Source organism: Numida meleagris, chromosome 2 (assembly GCF_002078875.1).
Source record: "Numida meleagris isolate 19003 breed g44 Domestic line chromosome 2, NumMel1.0, whole genome shotgun sequence".
NCBI lineage: Eukaryota > Metazoa > Chordata > Aves > Galliformes > Numididae > Numida > Numida meleagris.
This window is the reverse complement of record NC_034410.1, coordinates 78,832,295-78,853,882: the sequence shown is the minus strand read 5'-3', so window position 1 is coordinate 78,853,882 and position 21,588 is coordinate 78,832,295. Positions and strand designations below refer to the sequence as shown.

The following is a 21,588-nucleotide window of genomic DNA, read 5'->3' as shown; positions in this document are numbered from 1 at the left end:
ACATAGTTCCAACCACCTTGCCACGGGCAGGGACATGTTCCACTGGACCAGTTTGCTCAAAGCCCCATCCAACCCAGCCTTGAGCAATTCCAGGGATGAGGCATCCACAGCTTCCTCTGAGCAACCCATGCCAGTGCCTCATCACCCTGATCATGAAGAATTTCTTCCTTGTACCTAATCTCTATCTACCCTCTTTTAGTTTATAACTGTTGCCCCTTGTCCTGTCACTACTGGCTTTGGTAAAAACGTCTTTGAATTTCTTTAGATACTGAAAGGCAGCAATAATGTCTCTGTTGGGCCTTCTCTTCTTGAAACTGAACAACTCCAACTCTCTCAGGCTTTATTAATAGAAGTGCTCCATTCCTCTGATCATTTTTGTAGCCCTTATGAGGACTCTCTCTAACTGGTCAATGTCTTCTACTCAAAAGTGAGGAGAAAATATTTTCCAGTGTAAACGGACCTATTTACTTTGACAAGAAATAACATGAATAGAGTATCACAGCTGCCAATGTCTGTTACAGCCACTGACCCTTCCACTTTCTTCCTCCATTCTCCTAAGGTAAGCCATGACCTGTGAGAGACGGTGTCTTGAGTAATGTGCAGACAGTGTAAAAACACAGCTTCACATCCTCTGTGCTTCCGCTGTTATTTACAGGTTCTTTTCTGTATTTTGAGGCATTCTTATAAGTGCAGTTCTTCTAAAAAACAACTTCTTAGGAGTGAGTGCTGATGTCATTGCTGACATTATACTCTTTCCATTTAACATTTGTATATCTATCAATGTAACTAAAAATGGCATGACCCTTTATTTTAGAAATAATACTGAGTCATATAATTCTCTTATCCTATTTACAGTTTCTTACCTTCTCTTTGGCAGGTATGAAAAGTGCGTGTTTGGCAAAGATCTTTTAAGAAGAGACAGAAGCTATTTTAGAGTTGATTATTGGCGGCATCAACAACTGGACTTACTCCCTTACTGATTCTTTATTTCTTAAATGTCTTTTATTTAAATGATAAAGAATAAGAGGAAATTCTGCCTGATGAGAAGTCCTCTGTGGAGCATCTAGAAATCCTTGTCAGACTGCTGGTGAACAGGTGTCCATCAGCTTTGTTCAGTTGGAGAGAAGGGCAAAGACCCTTGTCCTGACTGCATTTTTGGGGTATCAATCAAGGCTCCAGCCAACATCATTTCCAAAGTTTTGTTTTCAAAAGACACAGCATTTTGGGTCTTCCTTGTTGTATTCTATGCAAGAAGAAAAATTTTCATATGGAAAATGAACAGTTTTATAGATATTAATTGAATTAATATAACACTGAATCCTATGGATTCCTTTGGAAGTTATGAAATGCTCCAAATTAAGCATAAGTTAATCACCTTGCTTAATTGGGATCTCAGCAACTCCTTCATGGTTCTATCATTTTTTAAATGTTATAAATAATTCGTGTTTGTGAATAGAACTAAAGAATCTTTCCTGACCAATGGAGTGGAAGTGGAATAGGCTGATAACAATGGATCTATTAAAACATCATTGGAAAAAGCTCTATAGTTCAAGTATTGGCTCAGTTAATCTCTATAGATTTTTTAATGCTGCTGCTGGAAGGATGGTGTTTGAGAGGAGGAGAGAAAGAACACAACTCTCTTTTTTATACTTCATGGGTCCTTAACCCTTATTTAAAGACGACTTTGGATTTTAGACCAAATAACTTTTCTTGTAATTATATCAAACAGTTAAAAAAAGAAAGCTAGTTAATGATGTTCAACATAAGTAATCATGTTAAATAGTGAAATTTAATTTCTTAAAAACTTAAATCCTCATATCTTTTGGAATGCATTGTACTGTAGGATGTCTGAGTAAATTAAATTCTCCCCTGCACACTAAAGCATCAATTTCCTTATGGTAATTATCTGCTAGATTGGATCTGTCAGTAGCAGGGAAGCATGCCTGACATTATACCCTCTTTACAAAAAATGATTACAAAAAATTAAGACGAATGAGTAAAATTAAGGCTGCGGCTGGTAAGCCTATATAAAGCTCTCATAGATCACTTTACATAAGCTACCATTGTACTGGATACTAAGCTTTTAATGACTAGTTGCATAATGAGGTGAAGGCCATTAAAGAACAGCAGAGGTAACTGATCACAGAGATAAGAGCTAAAAATGATTTTCAGCCAACTAGAAGCAATTTATTATACACAAAAACACAGCTCTAACTGAAATGTCTGGATAGATGAATAACTTTTGAAAGTTGACAGGAAATCCTTCCTGGGAAAGTTTTACAAATATGATGGGAGACCGTCTCTGTCATACTAGAGTCTTTTTCTCCCCGCTATTCAGTACAATAAACTTGGGTTGGTTTTCCTTTTTTATTGTTTTAATAAGTCTGGACTATAGCACTGCATTTCATTAGCTCACTTGAAAGATGGATTAGAGTGAGGCATAACTGATACAAAGGAAATTCATGGCACATTGCCAGCGAGCAGTGCATGGAAGCAGGTTAGATGTTGCAAGTCAATAGATACCCTGTCCTGGGCTGAAAAATAGCATCCATGCAACAGAACTGCCACCTGGGAGAGAGGTTTTGGATTGCAAAGTAACATATTGCTCCCAGGGCAGTTAAAAAATGAGTATGTAAGTAACTTCTTTTATAATGAGCACTCTGAGCCAAATGAAAAGAAAAAAAAAAAGAATATAAGCAGTTTAAATGGGGGATCAAATTTTGAGGTATTCCCATCTCACAAGGGAAATCATATCCCTAATTTAGAAAAAGGGAATGTGGGGAAAAGAGTCTAAAGAAAGGCAGGAACTGCAGGGGCAGGTGAAAACCTGGGCTGGGCTGTCTGAAACACTTGGTGTGTAGCCACTTTAACCCAGACGGCAGGAGATACACCCGTATGTATACATACACAGAATCACATGCAAGAACTCATATATATGTCTGTGTGTATAGATACAGATTACATGTCTGTATAAAAGAATCCTATTGTTTACTGATGAATATAGCCTTTAAGACAAAATAATTCAACGTGAGACTTTCTAATTAAAAACAACTTGGGGAAGCAGCTTTCCCTTCTTCTACCCCTCTTTCCCACCTCTAACTTTTGTGGTAGGAGAGTTCTTTAGTCTCCTGGCTAAAAGGATTCAGCAGGATGTGAAGATAAAGGAGGTCACTACTGACAAATTGGAGGGGGTCCAGGGGAGAGATCCTCACTCCCAGGGGACAGGCTGATTTCGGGCAACTGTTTCTTTACTGTCATAGCTGGTTTCTGGAATTTGTTCTGGCGTATGGATGCACTGTGCCAGGTAATTCTGTGCAAGCTCAGAAGCAAATTTCTCTGTGTTTACGTAACCAAATTAAACACTTGCAAGGAATATTCCTGGCTGTGCAACTGCTCCAGCAATATTATTATTAATAGTTAGCATGGTCCCTGGCATAGCTTCAGTTCATGCTCTACAGCATCTCTCTCCACCCACCCAAAAACCTCTCAGATCAGACATAAATTTGGAAACTGGAATGAGTAGCTGATTCTTCTTATGTGTGGCCTCCTTGTTTTGGCGTCTCCCAGAGCTAACAGTATGGCTTTTGGGTGTTCCTTGACCCTTGCCACTGATACCTTTTAATTCACCAGCATGGGGGCAGCTTCAGTGCCTAAGGAGCCAGCAGGCCAAAAAGTCAGCTTCAGGATGCATGGGCAGTTGCGTAGATTGAGCTGTATTGTGGGGGGAACTAGTTTCAGTTTTTGATTTGAATAATTGCATCCCACCTGAATTCTGCTTTAGGTATAAATCCCCTTCTGTGCACCTAATCCCAGCCTATTAGGAAGCTGTAACCTAAGCTATATAGTACTGAAGTCAGTGGATAATTTTGCATTTTTTGACTTATTTTATTTTTGCTTGGGTCCTGTCCAGTTTACTGACAAAGTAAATAGTTTACTTCAAATTTAGGCATCTTTATCAAGGCTTTTAATTAAGAGTTTTTAATCACTTACATTTGTGATGTGGCTTGCATTCTAGGAAATCTTCAGTCATTCCAGTCATTTCTGCTTTATTCTCTAATTATTTTAAGTATAAATTAGTCAGATTTACAGCCTGCTGACCGTGTCATTATTTGAGAAGTGTACATTCTAGCATATTTACTGTATCAAACTGATGGTAGATAATACAATTATATGCTTTTTTCACTGATATCTGATCTGCTAATTAACTGGAAAATATTTTGATTGGGGTGACTGCTTATCCAAATTATTTAATTGTCCCATACAAGGCTGTCAGAAAAAAATAATACGGAAATAAGCCTAGGAAGCTCTGTGAAATTTCACACTAACAGTTCTTCAGGTTAGGGCTGGAACTAGATAAATGGAGAAATTGTGAGAGACATGTGGAGCCTGCAAGAAAAGAAATTAGTGCCATTTTAATTTAAATAGGGAATAACAGTAACATCACTTAGATCTCATCTATCCCTTTTCCTCCTTGATTTTCTTATTTTTTGCAAAACAAGGTGCTCTTATCTCTATATAAAAAGTGTGTGCATGTAACGGGGAGATAAATGTAAAGAGAACTGAGAGCATGATGTAGGTAAATTGGAAAAACCGAATTCTCAGGTCTGTGTCTGGTTACCAAGACCAGACTTCTTTCCTATCTTGGGTAACTTTTTACCCCAAATTGACTGGTGTTCACAGCTGAACTGAACATGATAGAAAGCTGGAAACAATGTTATCAGTCAAGTGTCTGACTTACACCTTGTGCAGAATATGGACGTAAACCATACTCAGAGGTTTTTGTTGAAGAACCCAACTGTGCATAACTATAGCATTTGCATATTATTATTTTTCAGTGGTCATTGACATAAATGAAGTGGTTTACACCAGAAGATTCAGCAAGGTTTACACTGTTTTAAAACTGAGTATCAGCAAAGTGCTGGTGCTTGGCTTTGTCTGTAAGTAATCTGTTACATAGGGATAACATCTTGAATCAAAGTCCCACATCAAAGATGAGAGAAGTACAAATGTAATTTTATTCCATTGAATAATAGTTCCATTGAATTCCTTCTTACTGCTTGTGTGTTAGATCCTTATTAGAAAGTCCTGGAAATTTCATTTTGTAGTCCAATTGTGAAAATGCTGAAGGAATTCACGGCAAAATCCAAACTTAATGACTTTTCATATCATTTACACATACAGAATTGTTTCATACAGAATGACGACAGGGAGGCATACAATGCCTTTTATTTAAAGATGGAACCTGATTAATATCTTTTTAATGGTAGCAGAGAGAGGACACTTTCCAAAGTTTGCAGTCTAAGGTATGGTAAAAGGAATGCCATTGGCAGAGCTCTGATGTTATCCAGTTGTTGAGCTGGTGATGCTCCCAGGGCAAATGAAACCAATGGTCAGTAGAAAGGTCTTTGACTTTAAGAGTCCATCTGTATATACATGTAATAAATGTACTACATATGATCATGATTAGAATTAGTATGTTCATTACATCATATCCTCATTTCTAGGCTTAGTAATGAGCACACAATAGCAACAATGTCTTCATCAGGTCCCATAGATAACTACACTTAGGCCTGATCAATGTTCTTCTGAGAAACCTCCAATAAAAACGAAAATCAAATGTAATGAATGAGGGTTGATTTGGGTGGTTATTTTCCTTCTGAGTCTTTGCTGAGACACATTTCCTCAGGCTGATCTCAGAGAAGACATGAGGTGCAGTCTTGATTTCTTACTGTCAGTATACGGGAAGAAGTAGTCACAGTATTCGCAAGAGAAGGAGCGTCCTCAGTCTGTACTACAAAACCAGCAGCTATGTTTTCTAAGTGCAAATGGACCGTGGATGAGTCCTGCTTCACAGAATAGTATGTGTCAATATTTTGGGAACAACTGCACCTGGGACAAGCACTCAATATATACTTTGCACCACTGTTTTATCTTCTTTCACATTAGGGAAAACACGGTTCTAAAGCATTAGACAAGGTCCTTGAGCCTGTCATTAGCTGAGGGAGGGAAAAAATGGCAGAGGATGAGAGATGCTCAGACCCCAGACAAGGGGCTTTTAGCCACAAGTGGAAGGGAGTACTCCACTTAAACGTTTTATCCTCTACTCCAAGTTCATTGTACTCTATCTTAAACAATATCTTAAAGCAGCACAAATTTTTATTTATAACTATTTACATATTTGTGATGTTTTCCTGTTTTTAATTGCATTTTATTAAATGAAAAATGCTTCCATCTACAGTGAAACAAAACAAAGTTTGCAGTTATTACAGGCTTTTGCTTTCTGTCTCCTCTGTAAGTACCTATTTTCTCCAGTCATTTTCAAGATTTCAGGCTAGGATCACCACAGCCTTTTACATCACAGTATTTTCCTACCATGAATTTGTTTGTGTGTATTGTTTACCCAACAGACATTTCTCTTTCACTTGGTATATTCATTACTAAATAATTCTGTGAGAAGATACAGGCCACTGATTTTTTGCAATTTGCATCACCATACTCTAAGCTATGTTGAAAGCTAAGCTTTTTGGTCCTCTTGCTTTGGAAGTACATTAATATTTCTATGACCTTTACTAGATGGCAGATGAGAAGCATTAGGAATAAAATAACAAACAAACCAAAGGAAACCAATTTTTTAAAATGCGTATTTCTGCTCCCTGACTGGAAAGGAGCAAAAGGGGAAAATCTAATCTAAAGAGAATATAAACTTTAGTTAGAGTTAGGATAATTGTTTTATGTAGCCTATTTTTCCATGTTAAAATGTTTTTTTTTTTATTACTCCATTCACCATATTGCAAAAATGTATTTGACTGCTTTTAATAGCTATGCATGTACAAAACATATAGGCATTATTTAGAAATATTTAGAAAGTAATGGAACAGTTTGACAAGTTTATTTACTGCGCACATGGAAGTTATCATATTAAAAGCATGGTCAATAAACTAACAACTACTTTACACAAGATTATTTCAAATCAATTCCCTTCCAAACCTTGGTATGAAGAGAAACTCTGTGAAACAAGATGCAGATATAGTAAATTTTTGTGCAGTGTAAGTGATCTGCTTTAGAAGACTACACCATTACAAGTCTTCAGAAGGCTGTAGAAGGAGAGCCAAGTAAATTCTACCCAGGAAACCATTTCTCTCACAGCAGCATTGTTTTTCAGTGGTTTTACTATAGAGCGGAAGCCACCTCTGTTCCTGTTCATCTAGATGTCGATGCAATAACTCAAAGGAGCAGATCCAAATATGATTTTCAGTGACTTGAAATTTGTCTGCTTTATAGAGACCATGTATAGATTGACAGCATTTGTGATTCAGCAAAGAGGTCAACAGATGCAAGGCAGAAGTTATCCCATGGACGAAAATATTTCTTCTTTGGTTTCCAGTTGGAGGAAAAACTGAGATTTTTTAATAGCAATTTTCTTTCATTTACTTTGTACCATATAGCAAAGCATCAGGTGAGAGGATATTGTAGATATTTTTTTTTATTTCTCTTTAGTATAGTGTAAAAAAGTCAGAAAGCTTAGAAATAGTAATAGCTTGTACACCCTACCCTACATCACATGACCTTAGAAGGGTCCAGATTAAATCAAGTGGTGCTCTTTACAGGATTGACATGATGTCAAGAGAGCTCCCATCTGTCTTCACTAACAGGAGTGATGCCATTGTAGCCAGCAAAAGCTGGCCTTACACTGAGTGTGTCACATAACTCTTTTCAAACTACTACTTTTGTAAGATTTTCTGTTTCAGTACTTGAAAATTTTGCCTCCTTTGGGTTTCAAGGAATACTGTCTCGTAAATTTAGGATCAAAAATACAGATTTGTTAAAATCATAAGAACTTCTTAATGGGAAAAACTGTTTGAAAACATGCATATCATGGATTTAGTTGATTTTAGTGGAATATGGAGCTTTATATTTTGGATGCAAGCATTTCCCTTTCATTTGCTGTTTAAGCCCAAGAGCTTACTGCTCTGTGTTTAAGCCTCACAGAAACTGAAAGTAACCAGGAACTTTTGAAAATGCTTTTCCTCCCCTCTGTTCATTTTTTTAAGAAATTTCCTCAGTTTGATCTAGCAGTATGGAGAAATGTAATTTTTTTTTTTTTTTTATGATTTTGATTTATGTAAAGGTGTTCTAACACACAGCTTTCACTCATTAGACGTAGAGATTCTGACTCTTACTTAATCTGTAAGGTCAGAGAAAACTGCACTGAGTTATCTTGATGATAACCTGTTCCATTTTAAATGCAGTCCCTATCTCTTTAGATTATTGTGCCCTAATTATGCCATGTGTAAAATGTTTTTATACAAAGCATTCAATCTGAACTTACTCAAGCGATGGCATCTCTTTGCAGTCAACGTTCTCAGCCCACTGCTGGCTTAAAATGTAATCAGTTTTCATCTGCTCGTTTGAATGAAATTTAAGTTTCTGTTCATGATTCAGCCTGTGATGCTGCATTGCACTGCACAAAGACAGTTCCTAGATTCTTACCCAAAGCCAGATCACTCCCTCTGTGCTGCCGAGTTGGGACTCTGAAATATTTGAATCCTTCTCAAGGACATAACAGTATAATATTTGTATCCAGTAAAAAAAAAAATTGCAACTATTTTTTATGTGGTACCTAGTAATTTCAATGAGATACAATATGCCAAATTTGCAAAAGAGACTATGTTTTTATCTAAAATGCTTGCTGGTTTACATAAATGTGCAACTCCAAAATGGGCAAGCATAAAAGGCAAAGGCAGACTGCATCCTTCCTGTACCCGTACACATGCCTTCATTTTGCATGCGTACATAGAAATCTAATATAATGCATACAGAGAAACTGGTTGGATGAGAGCCTCTCTTTCAAATAATGCAGTATCTGAGATTTTTATACAATGAAAATACAGACAACCAGAAGTGATGGAGTTTCTGTATTGGGTCAGACACTTTAAGAGCTGGGGTCTTTTTACTCTACTTTGGAATAAGCAATCTGCTGCAGTCTTACTAGGAAAAATGGTATACCTTAGTGTCTGTGCTTTCCTTCCTTAGCTGTCAGCTTCCTTTCCCTAGGAGTTTGTATATCCTTTATAATTGAGATTTGCACAGCAACCTTATGTATTTGGATGCTCAGTTTCCACTGTTGTTGCTGAGGATCTAGTCTTTTTGTTGATGGATGTTCTTTTCTGAAGACTTGATTTTTTCTGGCTCTGTGGTTTATATTCCCTACCTACTGTTCAGTATTTCCAGTGAAGTCTTCATTCTTCTCTTCTTCTTTTGCCATAGGTACATGTTATAGTTGTTCACTGAAAGCCCTTAACTGGGCTGTTTCTTACAAATGAGTTATGCACAAATGTCCCTCATAAGCCCACACACAAGTAACTCAGTAGCAGTATAGATTATTTGGATAATACAACTCACCAGAGACTTCAAGATAGAGGCAGTCCAAATTACAGTAAACTGATTGAATATTTTGACCCTTGGAGCACAGTAGAACTTCCTGACTAACAAAATGGCATTTGGTCTTCTCTTTCTCAGGAATGCAACTCCTTCATGGTGTCTACACCAACACCAGAAAATAAAACAGTACCAAGACAGAGGCTTGAATAATGGCACTCCATCCTCCCCATTTAATTGCTTTCAATTTAAGCATGAGAGTTTAAGCATGGATATGAGACAAACAGAATTAATTAGCCTCCAGACCAGTGAACATAACCTGGCTCCTTTTATTTACTACTATACACAGAGTCAGCACATATAAAGATTAAAATTCCACTCTGTAATATTTAACCATCTTTGCAAGATACAGTCTGGTGAGAGGGATTGCTGCTCTGTAATGATTTACTAGTTAATAATACATTTACATAGGTGTGATTACATGTGTTTGTATGAGTATATATATCCACATATATATGCCAATTGATAGAACTTTTAGACCATCGTATTCTACCTCAGTTAGCAAGGCAATTCAATATAGAGAGCAAGTTTCAAGCCTTTGACTTATGGCTCCTCTTGTTTTTAATACAGTTTTAACTGTCAGTGGTAGGAGGTCACATATCTGACAACAATCTAATAAGACTACCACAAACACCCACTTCTATGTTATTTTTATTCTGTATTTAAAATATCCACACATTTCCTTCCTCCTTGCTATCAGACACCGAGGCTTAGTTAGGCAGGTAAAAATGACTGACCCTTTTTAAAATGTAATAGTTTCTTTTTGAATCTTGTTGAAAGAATTCTGAGGACTAACTGGAGTCATCATCTGAGAAAAAGGTCCCTGGTGATTATACTGAGATGATCTTCCATGTTTTGCTATGTATCTGCAATTACAAAAAGAGAAGAAAAACACTTAAGTTCTCATATTGCTAAACATTCCCTCTTCTTCCCTCTCACTGCACTCCTTAAGACTTATGTCCATTTGCCTCAGAAAATATTAACAATGTGCAATATCCTATATTATTAGAATCGGTCTCCTTAAGAACAGTGGCGAGAAATCTTCCTAAGAGTTTTAAATCTTTTTGTGATGTGCTGAAAGATAGTTCCCTACAGGAACTGTAAGAAGGGTATGTTCTTCCTTTTGCCGCTTTTCTGCCTTTCTTGGTCGCAGAGTTCCTTCACAGCTAATATATGCACCATGTGGTGAAATGCTGTGAGTATTCCGAATGCATTCAGGCACATAATGCCCTGCAGCTTCTGGAGGGCTATCCCTGGTGATGCTGGAGGTTTGGTTTTCGAGCCTCAAAAAATCACTTTGCTAGCATCATGCCAATCCTGTTCTAAATGCTCAGTCACTGTGATACAACATACTGGGGTGGGGTTTAGAAAATATGCTGGGAACTGTATGGAAGAGAACAATTTATGCTAGTCTTCTGATACACTTCAAAACCTTTACAGGAAGATGCACTATCAATAATCTTATACCTGCAGTCTTATATAGTGTAACATCTCAGCTGAAAAGCCTCAAATCAAAAGTAGGTCTGACACGGAATTAACCACAGAATCTTGCATTCACCAACTCTTCAAATAAAAAAACAGATTTTCTTTTGACCTAAGGATTCCTCTTGAAGACTCCAAAACATCCTGCTGAAAGCATGCAACTCTTTTCTCTAAAATCCAATGAAATCCAGAGCTATCTTCTATTAACTATTGTAATTCCAAGGAATTGCCATACAACTAGAGATGCACATCAAATGTTCCTTTCTGTGCAACAGTTAACACTGATATCAACATTTAACTGTACTAGGGAACTTTGCAACTTAATTTTCTGACTTCACATTGGGATTACCTAGAAATAAAAATATGACATAGCAATAAAACTTGACATACAAAAAAGCTATTAATATTCCAAAATGAAGAAACAAAATTTCTGTTGTTCTATAACTTATACAACTCCAGTGAGTTCAGAATGCTTAAAAACAGTCTTGCCCCACACACTGTGGAAGCTCATGCAATAGAAATACAGCGTAGAAGTAGCTACATGCTGTTTGGTCTTCTGGTATTGATGTTAGTTCTCAAAGAAACATGTATTAGACCATGTCAGCAGTAGATGAGCGACTCTCTCTGTCACCCATAATTCTCTTCAAGAGAATGGTCATATATTATGGACATGTCAAATAAAGTGGCTATAAAATATCCACCACATGCAATCACTTGCTACTTTCTGAGAGATTATTACAGTCATGGCTTGAAAATAATCAAAAAGAGAAAAAAATGGGTCACCATTTTAAAACAGTAAGACTGAGATGTAATCCCACATTAAAAGCATATGGACATGAATCAGGGTAGTTTGAGTCCACATTTCAGGAATAACCTCTCTTCTCCTCTCCCCTATAGTCTATCTTGACTTGTGACCACTGAAATCAACAGGAATTTTATCCTTGATATTACAAAAGTAAGAAATCAATTGCCGAGCATTCCTCTTTTATGGGCATCACTAACTAATGTTGGGAGCAGGGGTGGGGGGAGAGATATTTCTAGCATCTGTAATACATAGAAGTATCAAAGAGGGCTATAATCCTCCCTCTTAATCCAGTGAACACTATCTTAACATGTAAGTAGCCACACAGAAAGTAAAAAAAAGGTGTTTCTTACTATATTGCAGCCAGAGGTTCTAATCTCACAGGAAGGTACCACTCAGCCCACCACTCAACCACTCAGAAAAAGGATGGAAAAGCTTTGTCTGGAATTTCTGGGTGTGATTATGCTTGCTGTCTGTTTACTATATACCACATCTTCAAAAGAACAGAGGATTCTGTCCAGATTCTAGAAAGGCTCCGCTAGCACAGAAAAGAAACTCTACTCTTCCTCTCCACTAGAAACTAACAAAATTCATCCTCTACAAAATATGCTCACAGAAACACCTGTAGAAAGTAAAATGAATTAACAGATGTGTTTTCCTTTCTTAGATCACACTGGCATCTGTCTTTTTGCTCTTGAATTGTGGTATCTGTCTGAAGTCTGTAAATGATCTTTGCTAAGATGCCTTTGCCTTTTTATTTGTCTGACATTTAAAAGCAAGTTAGTCTTGCATCAAGCTGAGTTCAGTTTTATTAGGTTATAAAGCCTTGAGACTGTTGCATATTTTCATTCCCTGTCAACAGCAAACTGACTACAAGTGACTGCCTATTTTCTAGGGCTAACCACAGGAGAAAAAGAGCAGAAGTGAATAGATGGTAGATAGCAGATGATAGATGGAAGTAAGTCAGTGAATTTTGTACAGTGATGAAACAGTTGACAAGTTGATTTCTTCAAAAGTCAGACAGTTCCCTAAAGCTTCTCATGCCTTTTCAGGACTCTTTTCACTGGTAGTGGTGGAAAAGAATTGAAATTTGTTGTGGACAGAATCCCAAGGGCCTATTAAACTGTTTAACTGAAAATAAATTTATAAGGAATATGTGGAAACTAGGATAATGTCACCATGTCCTAGATCATTCTGGAAAATAAATGATCAGAATCTGAAGAGAAAGTAAAAAATCATAAAGGAGGAAGGGGAAACAAGTAGTTACTAATAGTTCTGATGCTCGGAGAAAGGCTAGCTTGGACCTATGCTTATGTCAGATTCTTTGTATTAACTGAAGGAATAGAGATTTACAGGTGATCTGAAGAGTCCAGTTCTGTGTAAACCAACAGGAGTTAAACACATACATACTTCAGAAATGTGACTCATAGTTTTTACAAGGTTTGTATGGAAGAGCAAGAAAGAATAAAGATTATTAATTCCATTCATGATTTCATAGTAACAGCATCTTGAGCTGCAAAAATGTTGGGGTGTGCCATGATTTATCATCTCACTGCCTTCTGAGTAAATCCACTCTTTTTTAACAATGATTTCTGTACAGCAAATGCCCATTTGATGAGAATCTAACAACACCATATTGGAAGTGCAATACCACAATTTTCCTTGGGGGAATTTTTAACTTTGCCTTTTTAATTTTGGTCTTCTTTCAAAACACAAACAGATCAATCGAAAAATAAAGTTCATTGAAGCCATGACTTAGTCACCTTAGCTAGGAAAAATATACACCATTGTAGAAACACTTAGAAATCATTGTTTACCTCATTGTTAAGGTACCTTCTCAATACGTACCTTATGACATTCCTGAAAATTTTAAAAATCTCAAGATGATTTCAGATTACCATCTCAATAATGTTGTGGGATCCAACACTAACTGTTCTGTATTTTTTAAGCCAACGGAAAGTAGCACTTAATATTTAATTGTTCTTTAATTAAATAAATGCAATTAGGATTTTCCCTGTAATCTTTCTGCACATGCTGAGAAATATACCTCATACCTACCCATGCATTTGTGAAATTATTGATGGTGATGTTGATGGAAGATTAGAATTTGCTGGATGGGTTGCTGACCAATGAACCTTGCCAGTATATCCAGGGATATTTGGAGTGCTAAATTAAAAAAAAAAGGGGGGGGGGAGGGAGGAGCAAGAAAGAGTAAATTAAATGATGACAGACTTGACTTGAGATATGATTTACAGATCAGCCTTAACATAGCTAGTGTTTCTCTCTCAAAGATGAGTGGGGTAAAAAATCATCATAATACAGTAAGTAGTCCTTAAAATATATAAACTGGCCTAACTTATTTAAGATCAGTGAAACAACTTCAAGCTAATCTCGCTGGTTAGCTGACCCAAAATCTTTGTTAGATATGATGGTATCTTTTTTCCCAATTGGAAAAAAAAATGGAAAAGTTCTTGGAATATCTATATGATATTCATGATTATAAGCAACAATTCATAATTTCATCTCAATGAAAATATGGAGTCATGTGGTTCACAGAAAAGCAAGGGAATATTTTTTTAAATGTGATACAGACTTAGCTGACATTTATGTTCCAGATCTAAACATGGGATTGAGGTAGTAGGCTTTCAGCCAGTAGGTGTGGTTTCTAGTGACCTAAAACGCAAATAATTTCCCAGACATTTTTAAAGTTCTCTAAATTCACATGTATGTACAATATCATTAACACTTCTCAGATACATGCACTTAAAATCTTGCATGAGTGCACTAGAAGGTTGAGACAGTGTGTATCATATCTTGGAAAACTAAATGCTTTCGTTAATTCTGAAGAAAAGTTTTAATGTGAAATGCATGAATAAAGTTTCTTAAAGAAGCTTTAAGAGGGTTCTTTCCTTAAAGAGGAAATAATTCTACTTAGTTGAGGTAGCACACAGAAAAATTTACTAGCATTTGACAGGAGATAAAACAGAGATGGACCAATTTAGAAAAAAAAAAAAAGAAGAAGAAAGAAAGTACTAATATGAATTCAGAATGATAATCCATGAAGATTAATAATGAAATAATCTAATATCCCAATTTGGTAGATTTTTTTTCTGCACAAAGTTATTCAGAGAGTACCAACAGTTCTATTCTATACTGGCAGTTTGAAATAGGATACCACTGAATTATAAACATATTCAGACTCCCCATACATATAAGTGTAAGTGGTCATGGCAAGGTGTTTCACCCGCTAAATCAACATATTGAGGATCATTAACCTTGCCTGCATTACTCTTTTGTGAGCCATTTGACTGCAAGAATGGCAAGAGTGCCCCTTTTAAAATAATCTCTGAGAAATTTCTTTGTTCCCTTGTACTCTGGGTAAAAACAATCAGTTCCTTTAGTTATAAAGTAGATAGAGCTATTAGTTTTGGTACAGTTGATTAGCCACTTCTCTGCAACTCACTACAGCACAGGATGCAAAACTGGACATACGCTGTTTTATCAGCTACTTTTTTGACTGGTGTACTAGGAAACTCAGCTCTGAAATTCCTCACCAGAATAGCTGAGGTAATGACAAAATGCTGTACTGACCTACCACAGTTACAGCAAGGAACTGTGGGTGAACTAAACTTGACTCAGGAGCATTGGTAGCATGTTGCAGTCTGTATCCATAGTTGGCAGAAAGACCAACCAGTTCTTCGCCTGATTTTAAAGTAACCTTGCACTAACCCAAATATTCACACACTGCTACGTTCCCTGGGCCACACTGCAGCGCATGACCCTCCAAATATTTTTGTCGAATTAGCACAGCAGTTTTGTAGCTTTTGAGAAGCTGTTCTCTGTAAGGAATCCCCAAGTTGTTGGCTGAGCAAGTATCAGACTTACTCTTTGTCTTCACAGCAGCCACACAGTGGTAACAAGCAGGACCGAAAATACAGCACAGCAGTGAGACGCATTTTAAGAACCAGCCAAAATGGCTGCCAGACGAAGTTGCCTCTTCATATCAAAGCAAACAATTTTCAGGTTACGCAGTTGAGGTAACTTTGCGTAGAAAAGTTCATTTTCATACACAGGAATCCCACTGAGGTACACAACGAACACTGGGTGTGTGCAAGTATAAGTCCATGCATTTTGCCAAACCAAATCTGAAAATCGTTATGTTAGACTATGAACAGAGATTTAGTACCTGGGTAATGTCCTATAATCAAGATACAACTCTCATATCTAATAAAGAAATCCTGTTCAATTCCTTGAAATTTTATGAGCATCACTGAGGAAGAGATCACAACAAGAAGCCCCACAATTACTTGCAGTGTTTTATAAGCTCATTAGGAGTTAATGCACAGAAGAACTACACAAGTGAGATATTAAAATACATTATGCACTGTGAAATATCGGATTTATAAAATCTTCTGACTTTAATGCTTGCAAAACTAGAAGAAGAGAGAAAACCATCATAAATGACCAAGCATGACCCAAAAATCAAGCCTGAGAGATGACCTAAGTTGAAGACTTGTTTTAGACTGTCTGTCAGAAAGGTTTCACAGAAGTTGGCAGCTTCATAACATGTGGAAAGGATGTCACTCTGAAAGAGAAGAGAAATGTGCAGAGAAAAGCTAAAAGTATCAGGATCATAAGAAAGCACAGACTACAGTAAAGCAGCTGCTCTCTTGGGAACCTGCAAAGAAGATGCAAAAAAGTGCTGCGGTTATGTATGTGATAAAGCAGAAGAAAATTAGGTTAAGAAAGTACCCCTTTGGTTTTTTGTTTTTGGATCATGCAGTTTGGCTCTCATGTGTTTTCTCTGATGAGCTGCAAAAGCAGACTATTGCTGCTAAAGAAAACAACTAAGTGCCAAGCTACCACTGAGCAATGTACAAAACCCTATTGCATACTATTGTAATCAAGCTTCCTTTCTGTAACCATGACATCTCTCCTGTTCATATATTTCATTGTTATCATACTAGAAGCTCTCAGTCCAGTAACAAATATACTGTATTAACAGATGTATAAGCTGTAAGATTTTGAGAGCCACCTGAGATTCCTTAAGGTATCTAAGACATTCCTGTATGGCACGGGACCCATACAACACCCCATACTGATCTGAAGCAGCAGTTGGAAGTGATGTTGTAGGATCTGCAGGGGTTAGGATGCTCAGCTTTGCCACATAAATTCCATCCCAGATGTCTTTAGAGGAGTAAAATCAAGACTGCCTCAAATCATTGGTAATTATTAAAAACCTTGGATCTAGCACCTCAAGCTGAGTGAATCTGTAACCTGAGCCAACTGTATCCTGGGTTGCATCCTGGGAAGAATGACCAGCAGATTGAGGGAGGTGATTCTGCTCCTCTACTCTGCTCTCATAAGACCCCATCTGGAGTACTGTGTCCAGTTCTGGGGCCCCCAACACAAGAAGGACATGGAGCTGTTGAAGCAGGCCCAAAGGAGAACCATGAGGATGATCAGAGGGCTGGAGCACCTCCCCTAGGAGGACAGACTGAGAGAGCTGGGGATCTTCAGCCTAGAGAAGAGAAGGCTCTGGGGGGACCTTATAGCAGCCTTCCAGTACCTAAAGGGGGCCTACAGGAAAGCTGGGGAGGGAGTTTTTAGAAGGGCATGTAGCAACAGGATGAGGGAAAATGGTTTTAAGCTGGAAGAGGGTAGATTTAGACTAGATATTAGGAAGAAATTATTTACTGTGAGGGTAGTGAGACCCTGAAACAGGTTGCCCAGAGAGGTTGTGAATGCCCCCTCCCTGGAAGCACTCAAGGCCAGGCTGGATGGGGCTTTGAGCAACCTGGTCTAGAGGGAGGTGTCCCTTCCTACAGCAGGGGGCTTGGAACTGGATGATCTAAAATGTCCCTTCCAACCCAAACCATTCTATGATTCTATGAATGAGGTTTGCAAATCCTTTGTGCAAAAGTTCTGTCTCATGAAAGCAGTCCTGGAGATTCATATCTTGCACTTAAGAGCAAAGGGTTCCTAACATCTTACTCATTCTTAGAAATACTTGCACAAATCCCAAATAACTAAGTCACCAGATAAAGTCATAAATTAGTTTTTTTGGTTAGTGCAATTACAAGACAGGTCTCTCAGATCTCACTCACAATACGGAAGTCTTGCAAATGGTTTCCACCTAAAATTCCCTACCAGGAAGATCTACATGTCATGCACTTGTGGCCCTTCTTTTACTCCATGACCCTATTTGCTTAGCAGAATAACCTGTGGTAAAAATGTCCCTGACGTGATTTTCTGCCAAGAAACTCAATGCATACTGTCCCTAGTTTAGGGTAAGAATGTACTTGAGAGAGCTTATGAAGTCAGAACAAGGTGCTCCATATAGAGGGAAGAATGGGACTGACAGGATTTTTGAACAAAGCATTCTGGGCTGCATTTCATCCCTTCGTCCCTCAGCCATCAAAGCAGTATAAGGAACGGATTTGGGATTTCTAACAGAATAAAAACACCAACATGGTATTTTCCCAGAAATATTTTGGACCAGGTTGAACTAGAATATTTTGTTCCTACAATTTCAAATAATTTCAATTCTGCTTTCAACTTTTTCAAGCCCTTTTTTTAGTATGAGTATTTCTTTTTTTTCAGAAACAAGAAATCATTTCAAGCCAACTATAAAATCTCACTTGGAAAATGTCAAATGAGGATATTTAGGCACCCCCTCCCTCCACTCCCTGCCACCCCCAGCATGACTCAAACTGGAAAACTGCTGAAAATGCATAGGTAGTGGATAAGCTGTCAGTTTCTGAAGTAAAGATACATTGTGAAGGACCTCATAGACAGCCCATGTAAATGACTATGCAAGGTGGAAGGCAGAAGAGGGTCCTGTCCTCAGCTAATTGCGGCCTGTGAGGTTTCTGTGGTAACTTGAAGTGATAAGGGATGCATGCACACAGTCAGTTGGAAGCTGACTGTACACTGAAGAAATATGACTGAAGTTGCTACAGATACACTGGTATGATAGTATTTTGCCCAATGTGCTTGGGGAACCGAGAATAAAAGATAGTTTCAGAGAACAGCTTTGTGCAAGAATGGTAGGACTTGAAACACATAGGTCTTGATCTTCCCGGAAACTGTGTGTATTATACACAGTAATTCACATTTCAAGGTTCACCTTTCAAAAAATTGCTCCCAGAAATGGATTTTGGTCAGATCCTAGTCTCTCTCCAATAAAGACAACCTCCAAGGCCTTGAACAAGACAATTCATAGTCCTCAGTCTTCATCTTTCCAAAATTAATGTTATAATCTACTTTACCTGTGTTATGAGCATGAGCTAGCTGACACTTCAAAGCGTCCTGAGAAAACAGTGCTCTGATTGTGTAAGCACTGCCCCCTGCTGAGTACTATGAAAGCTGATGAATTATGAGTATCAAGTTTTAAAATGTGAACAAATGCCAGATTTTTCTTTAATTCTGGAGTCAGTGGCTTTTAATGTGGAACAAGAAAACTTAATCTCTGTCCTAACTGCTTTTGTCAGATTTCAAGAGGTTGCACTAAGTACCACTACCAGGGAGCTACGGTGATATAATAAGCAGATATAGCATTTGATTGATAGGAGTAGTTGCTGTGTACACTGGAATACACAAAATGTGCTGCACTACCACTATAATAAGCAATGCTAACTTGCAGAGGGTGTAAGGGAGTTCTAACAGTGCCAAGAAGGAGAGTTATTTGACTCTGTCAGACTGAGCATTTAGCAGAGCCCTGCCCATGAATGCTACAGAGGAAATCCCCATCACCAGTGTGGGAGGCTTTTTTCCATTGACCCTTAAAACACCTGCAGAACTAAAATACCACATCAAGCATAGCCTTGTTTCAGTAGTTATTGGGGAAGAGGTCAACTGAAGGAAAAATCTGTTGACTAGGGGTTGAAGGAAGATTATACAAAACTGCAGGCTGATAAAGATGTTTAAGAAAAAGAGAACAGCAGATGATTATGTTGGGAATCCATATGAAGCAGTAAACTCCGGTTCTGCATCGTTTTCAAAATTACTGAGCTCAGAATACACTTCTGAATAAGAAAGAGGTTTTTTTTTTCAATGCGATTGTTAATAATAACAAGAAAGAATGATTTGGATTGCTGCATATTTGCACTTATTAATAAGATGGAGCCTCTCAGAAGTGCTCATAGGATTTGGCAGTCTAAACCCTCCTGGAAGTCATGGTAGCTGTGTAACTTCGCTCAAGTGATCTGAAAATACCGTATCCTCTGAATTCTGACCATTTTCCTTTTCCTTGATACTTACTTGCATTGAAGCGGCAGTTACACATGGGGCCAGATTTTTAAAAGTGCTCTATATCTAAATTTCATTGTGGTGTTTGTGGCCAGATTTTTGCAGGAGCTTACCAATCAACATACAGCCAGAATGTGAGCTCTTTCTGAACTCTGGTTTTCAAGTGCGGTCGCTGAGCTATTTTTGAAAGCCTGCCTGCCTGCAGAAAACACTCTTTAGCTCTCAGCTGCTTCCCTGCCTGGTATATGGTTTGTCATGTGACATATAAAATCAAGCACAGTATTAATCTCCCACAAATAAATAAATAGTATGAGCAAATAATTAACAATTAAATCTGTAAGAAACAACACTACCAACAAAAAAAAAAAAAACAAACAAACTAAAGAAAACAGGCATAATCATTGTAAACTCTAGAGTCTTCTAAAACAAATAGCAGAGGTCTCAGTTCTGCAAAGTTTATGACTACAGAATCAATTCCATCTCTGTTCAGGAAATCTTGTTAAGGAAATAACTTCAAGTCATTAATTCCATTGGAATTTATGTTTCAGTAGTTTGAAGGAAAAGAAATCAAACACAAGAAAAGAGCTTAAGGTAGGCAGACAAGAAGAGAAAGTAGGAAAAAAAAAAGCATAAGGAAGAAAGACGAAACTATGCAAACAACATTAGTAAATTTAAAAACACAACAACAGCAACAAAAAAACACTTGAGCCACTGGAACCTGTGGCCAGTGCACCTAACAAAATTGCACAAGCAGCATTTAATGAAAATACATAAAACTATTTCATTTGAAAGCTCGCTTGTTAATGGCATGAAAAGACAAAATTCAAACCTATGACTTCTGTACTTTGCCTGTGTAGTTCAGTCAATGCAGCCTTGAGCAGTAAAATGAGATCATGATATGTTTTATAAGAGATTTTTTGAAATTTATTGTTGAAAATGACTATATAATAATGGGATTATAATAAAAGATGTTTTCAGAGTGCTCCTTCGTAACAATTTCCTATTTTTTTTACCAGCTTTTTCCTTAAGATGTTTTTTTGTCATCCCTGGCAAATAAATGATAGAGGATTTGAGATTTCAAGTATACATTGCAACATTATGAAGGATGGAAAAAAGGAACAAGTTCATTCTAAAGCAAATTGAGGAGTGAATACACAAACCAAAGATGTTAAGAATGATGCAACATTTCAGACCTGGAACAGATGAGATGATACATCTAATCCCTTTCCCCTCAGGACAGGCTTTAATGAAAGCAGGGAAGAGAATGAGAAGAATTAAATTACCATCCAGGATCTTTGGTTAAGTATGAAGATGATGAGTGTGACCTGAAGAAAGTATCTCCACAGCTCCCTTATGGAAATACCCACTGATCATCCCAGACTGCCACCTGAACACAAACATAGTTTTGATTAATAAGTCCAGATTTATCAGTTTAAAACTTCTAGATGAGTCACAACACTTATGATATGGCTTTTTACATACGATGAATGCTCCCACAGTCATTCTGTGTCTGAATCATAGAGATGAAAGACTGGATAAAAGATGACTTAAATTCCTGTCTTCAGTTGTGTTTCAATATAACTTTTAAGAACTATGGACAACTTTTTCTGCTAATT

General features: G+C 37.4%; 1 protein-coding gene across 2 annotated transcripts in view; it reads right to left on the bottom strand.

The window, feature by feature from the left end:
- The window catches only part of C2H7orf72 (chromosome 2 C7orf72 homolog), a 30,297-nt gene continuing 16,244 nt past the window's right edge, over positions 7,536 to 21,588 (bottom strand). Inside the window, exons 8-9 of one of the 2 annotated variants that reach the window (XM_021388307.1) lie at positions 13,781 to 13,888; positions 7,536 to 10,304 (exon numbers count right to left, since the gene is read on the bottom strand). In XM_021388307.1, coding sequence (XP_021243982.1) covers positions 10,181 to 10,304; positions 13,781 to 13,888 — 232 coding nt within the window. In that variant the 3' untranslated portion in view covers positions 7,536 to 10,180. The remainder of the gene's footprint in view (positions 10,305 to 13,780; positions 13,889 to 21,588) is intronic. The other variant, XM_021388309.1, reaches the window with a different exon arrangement.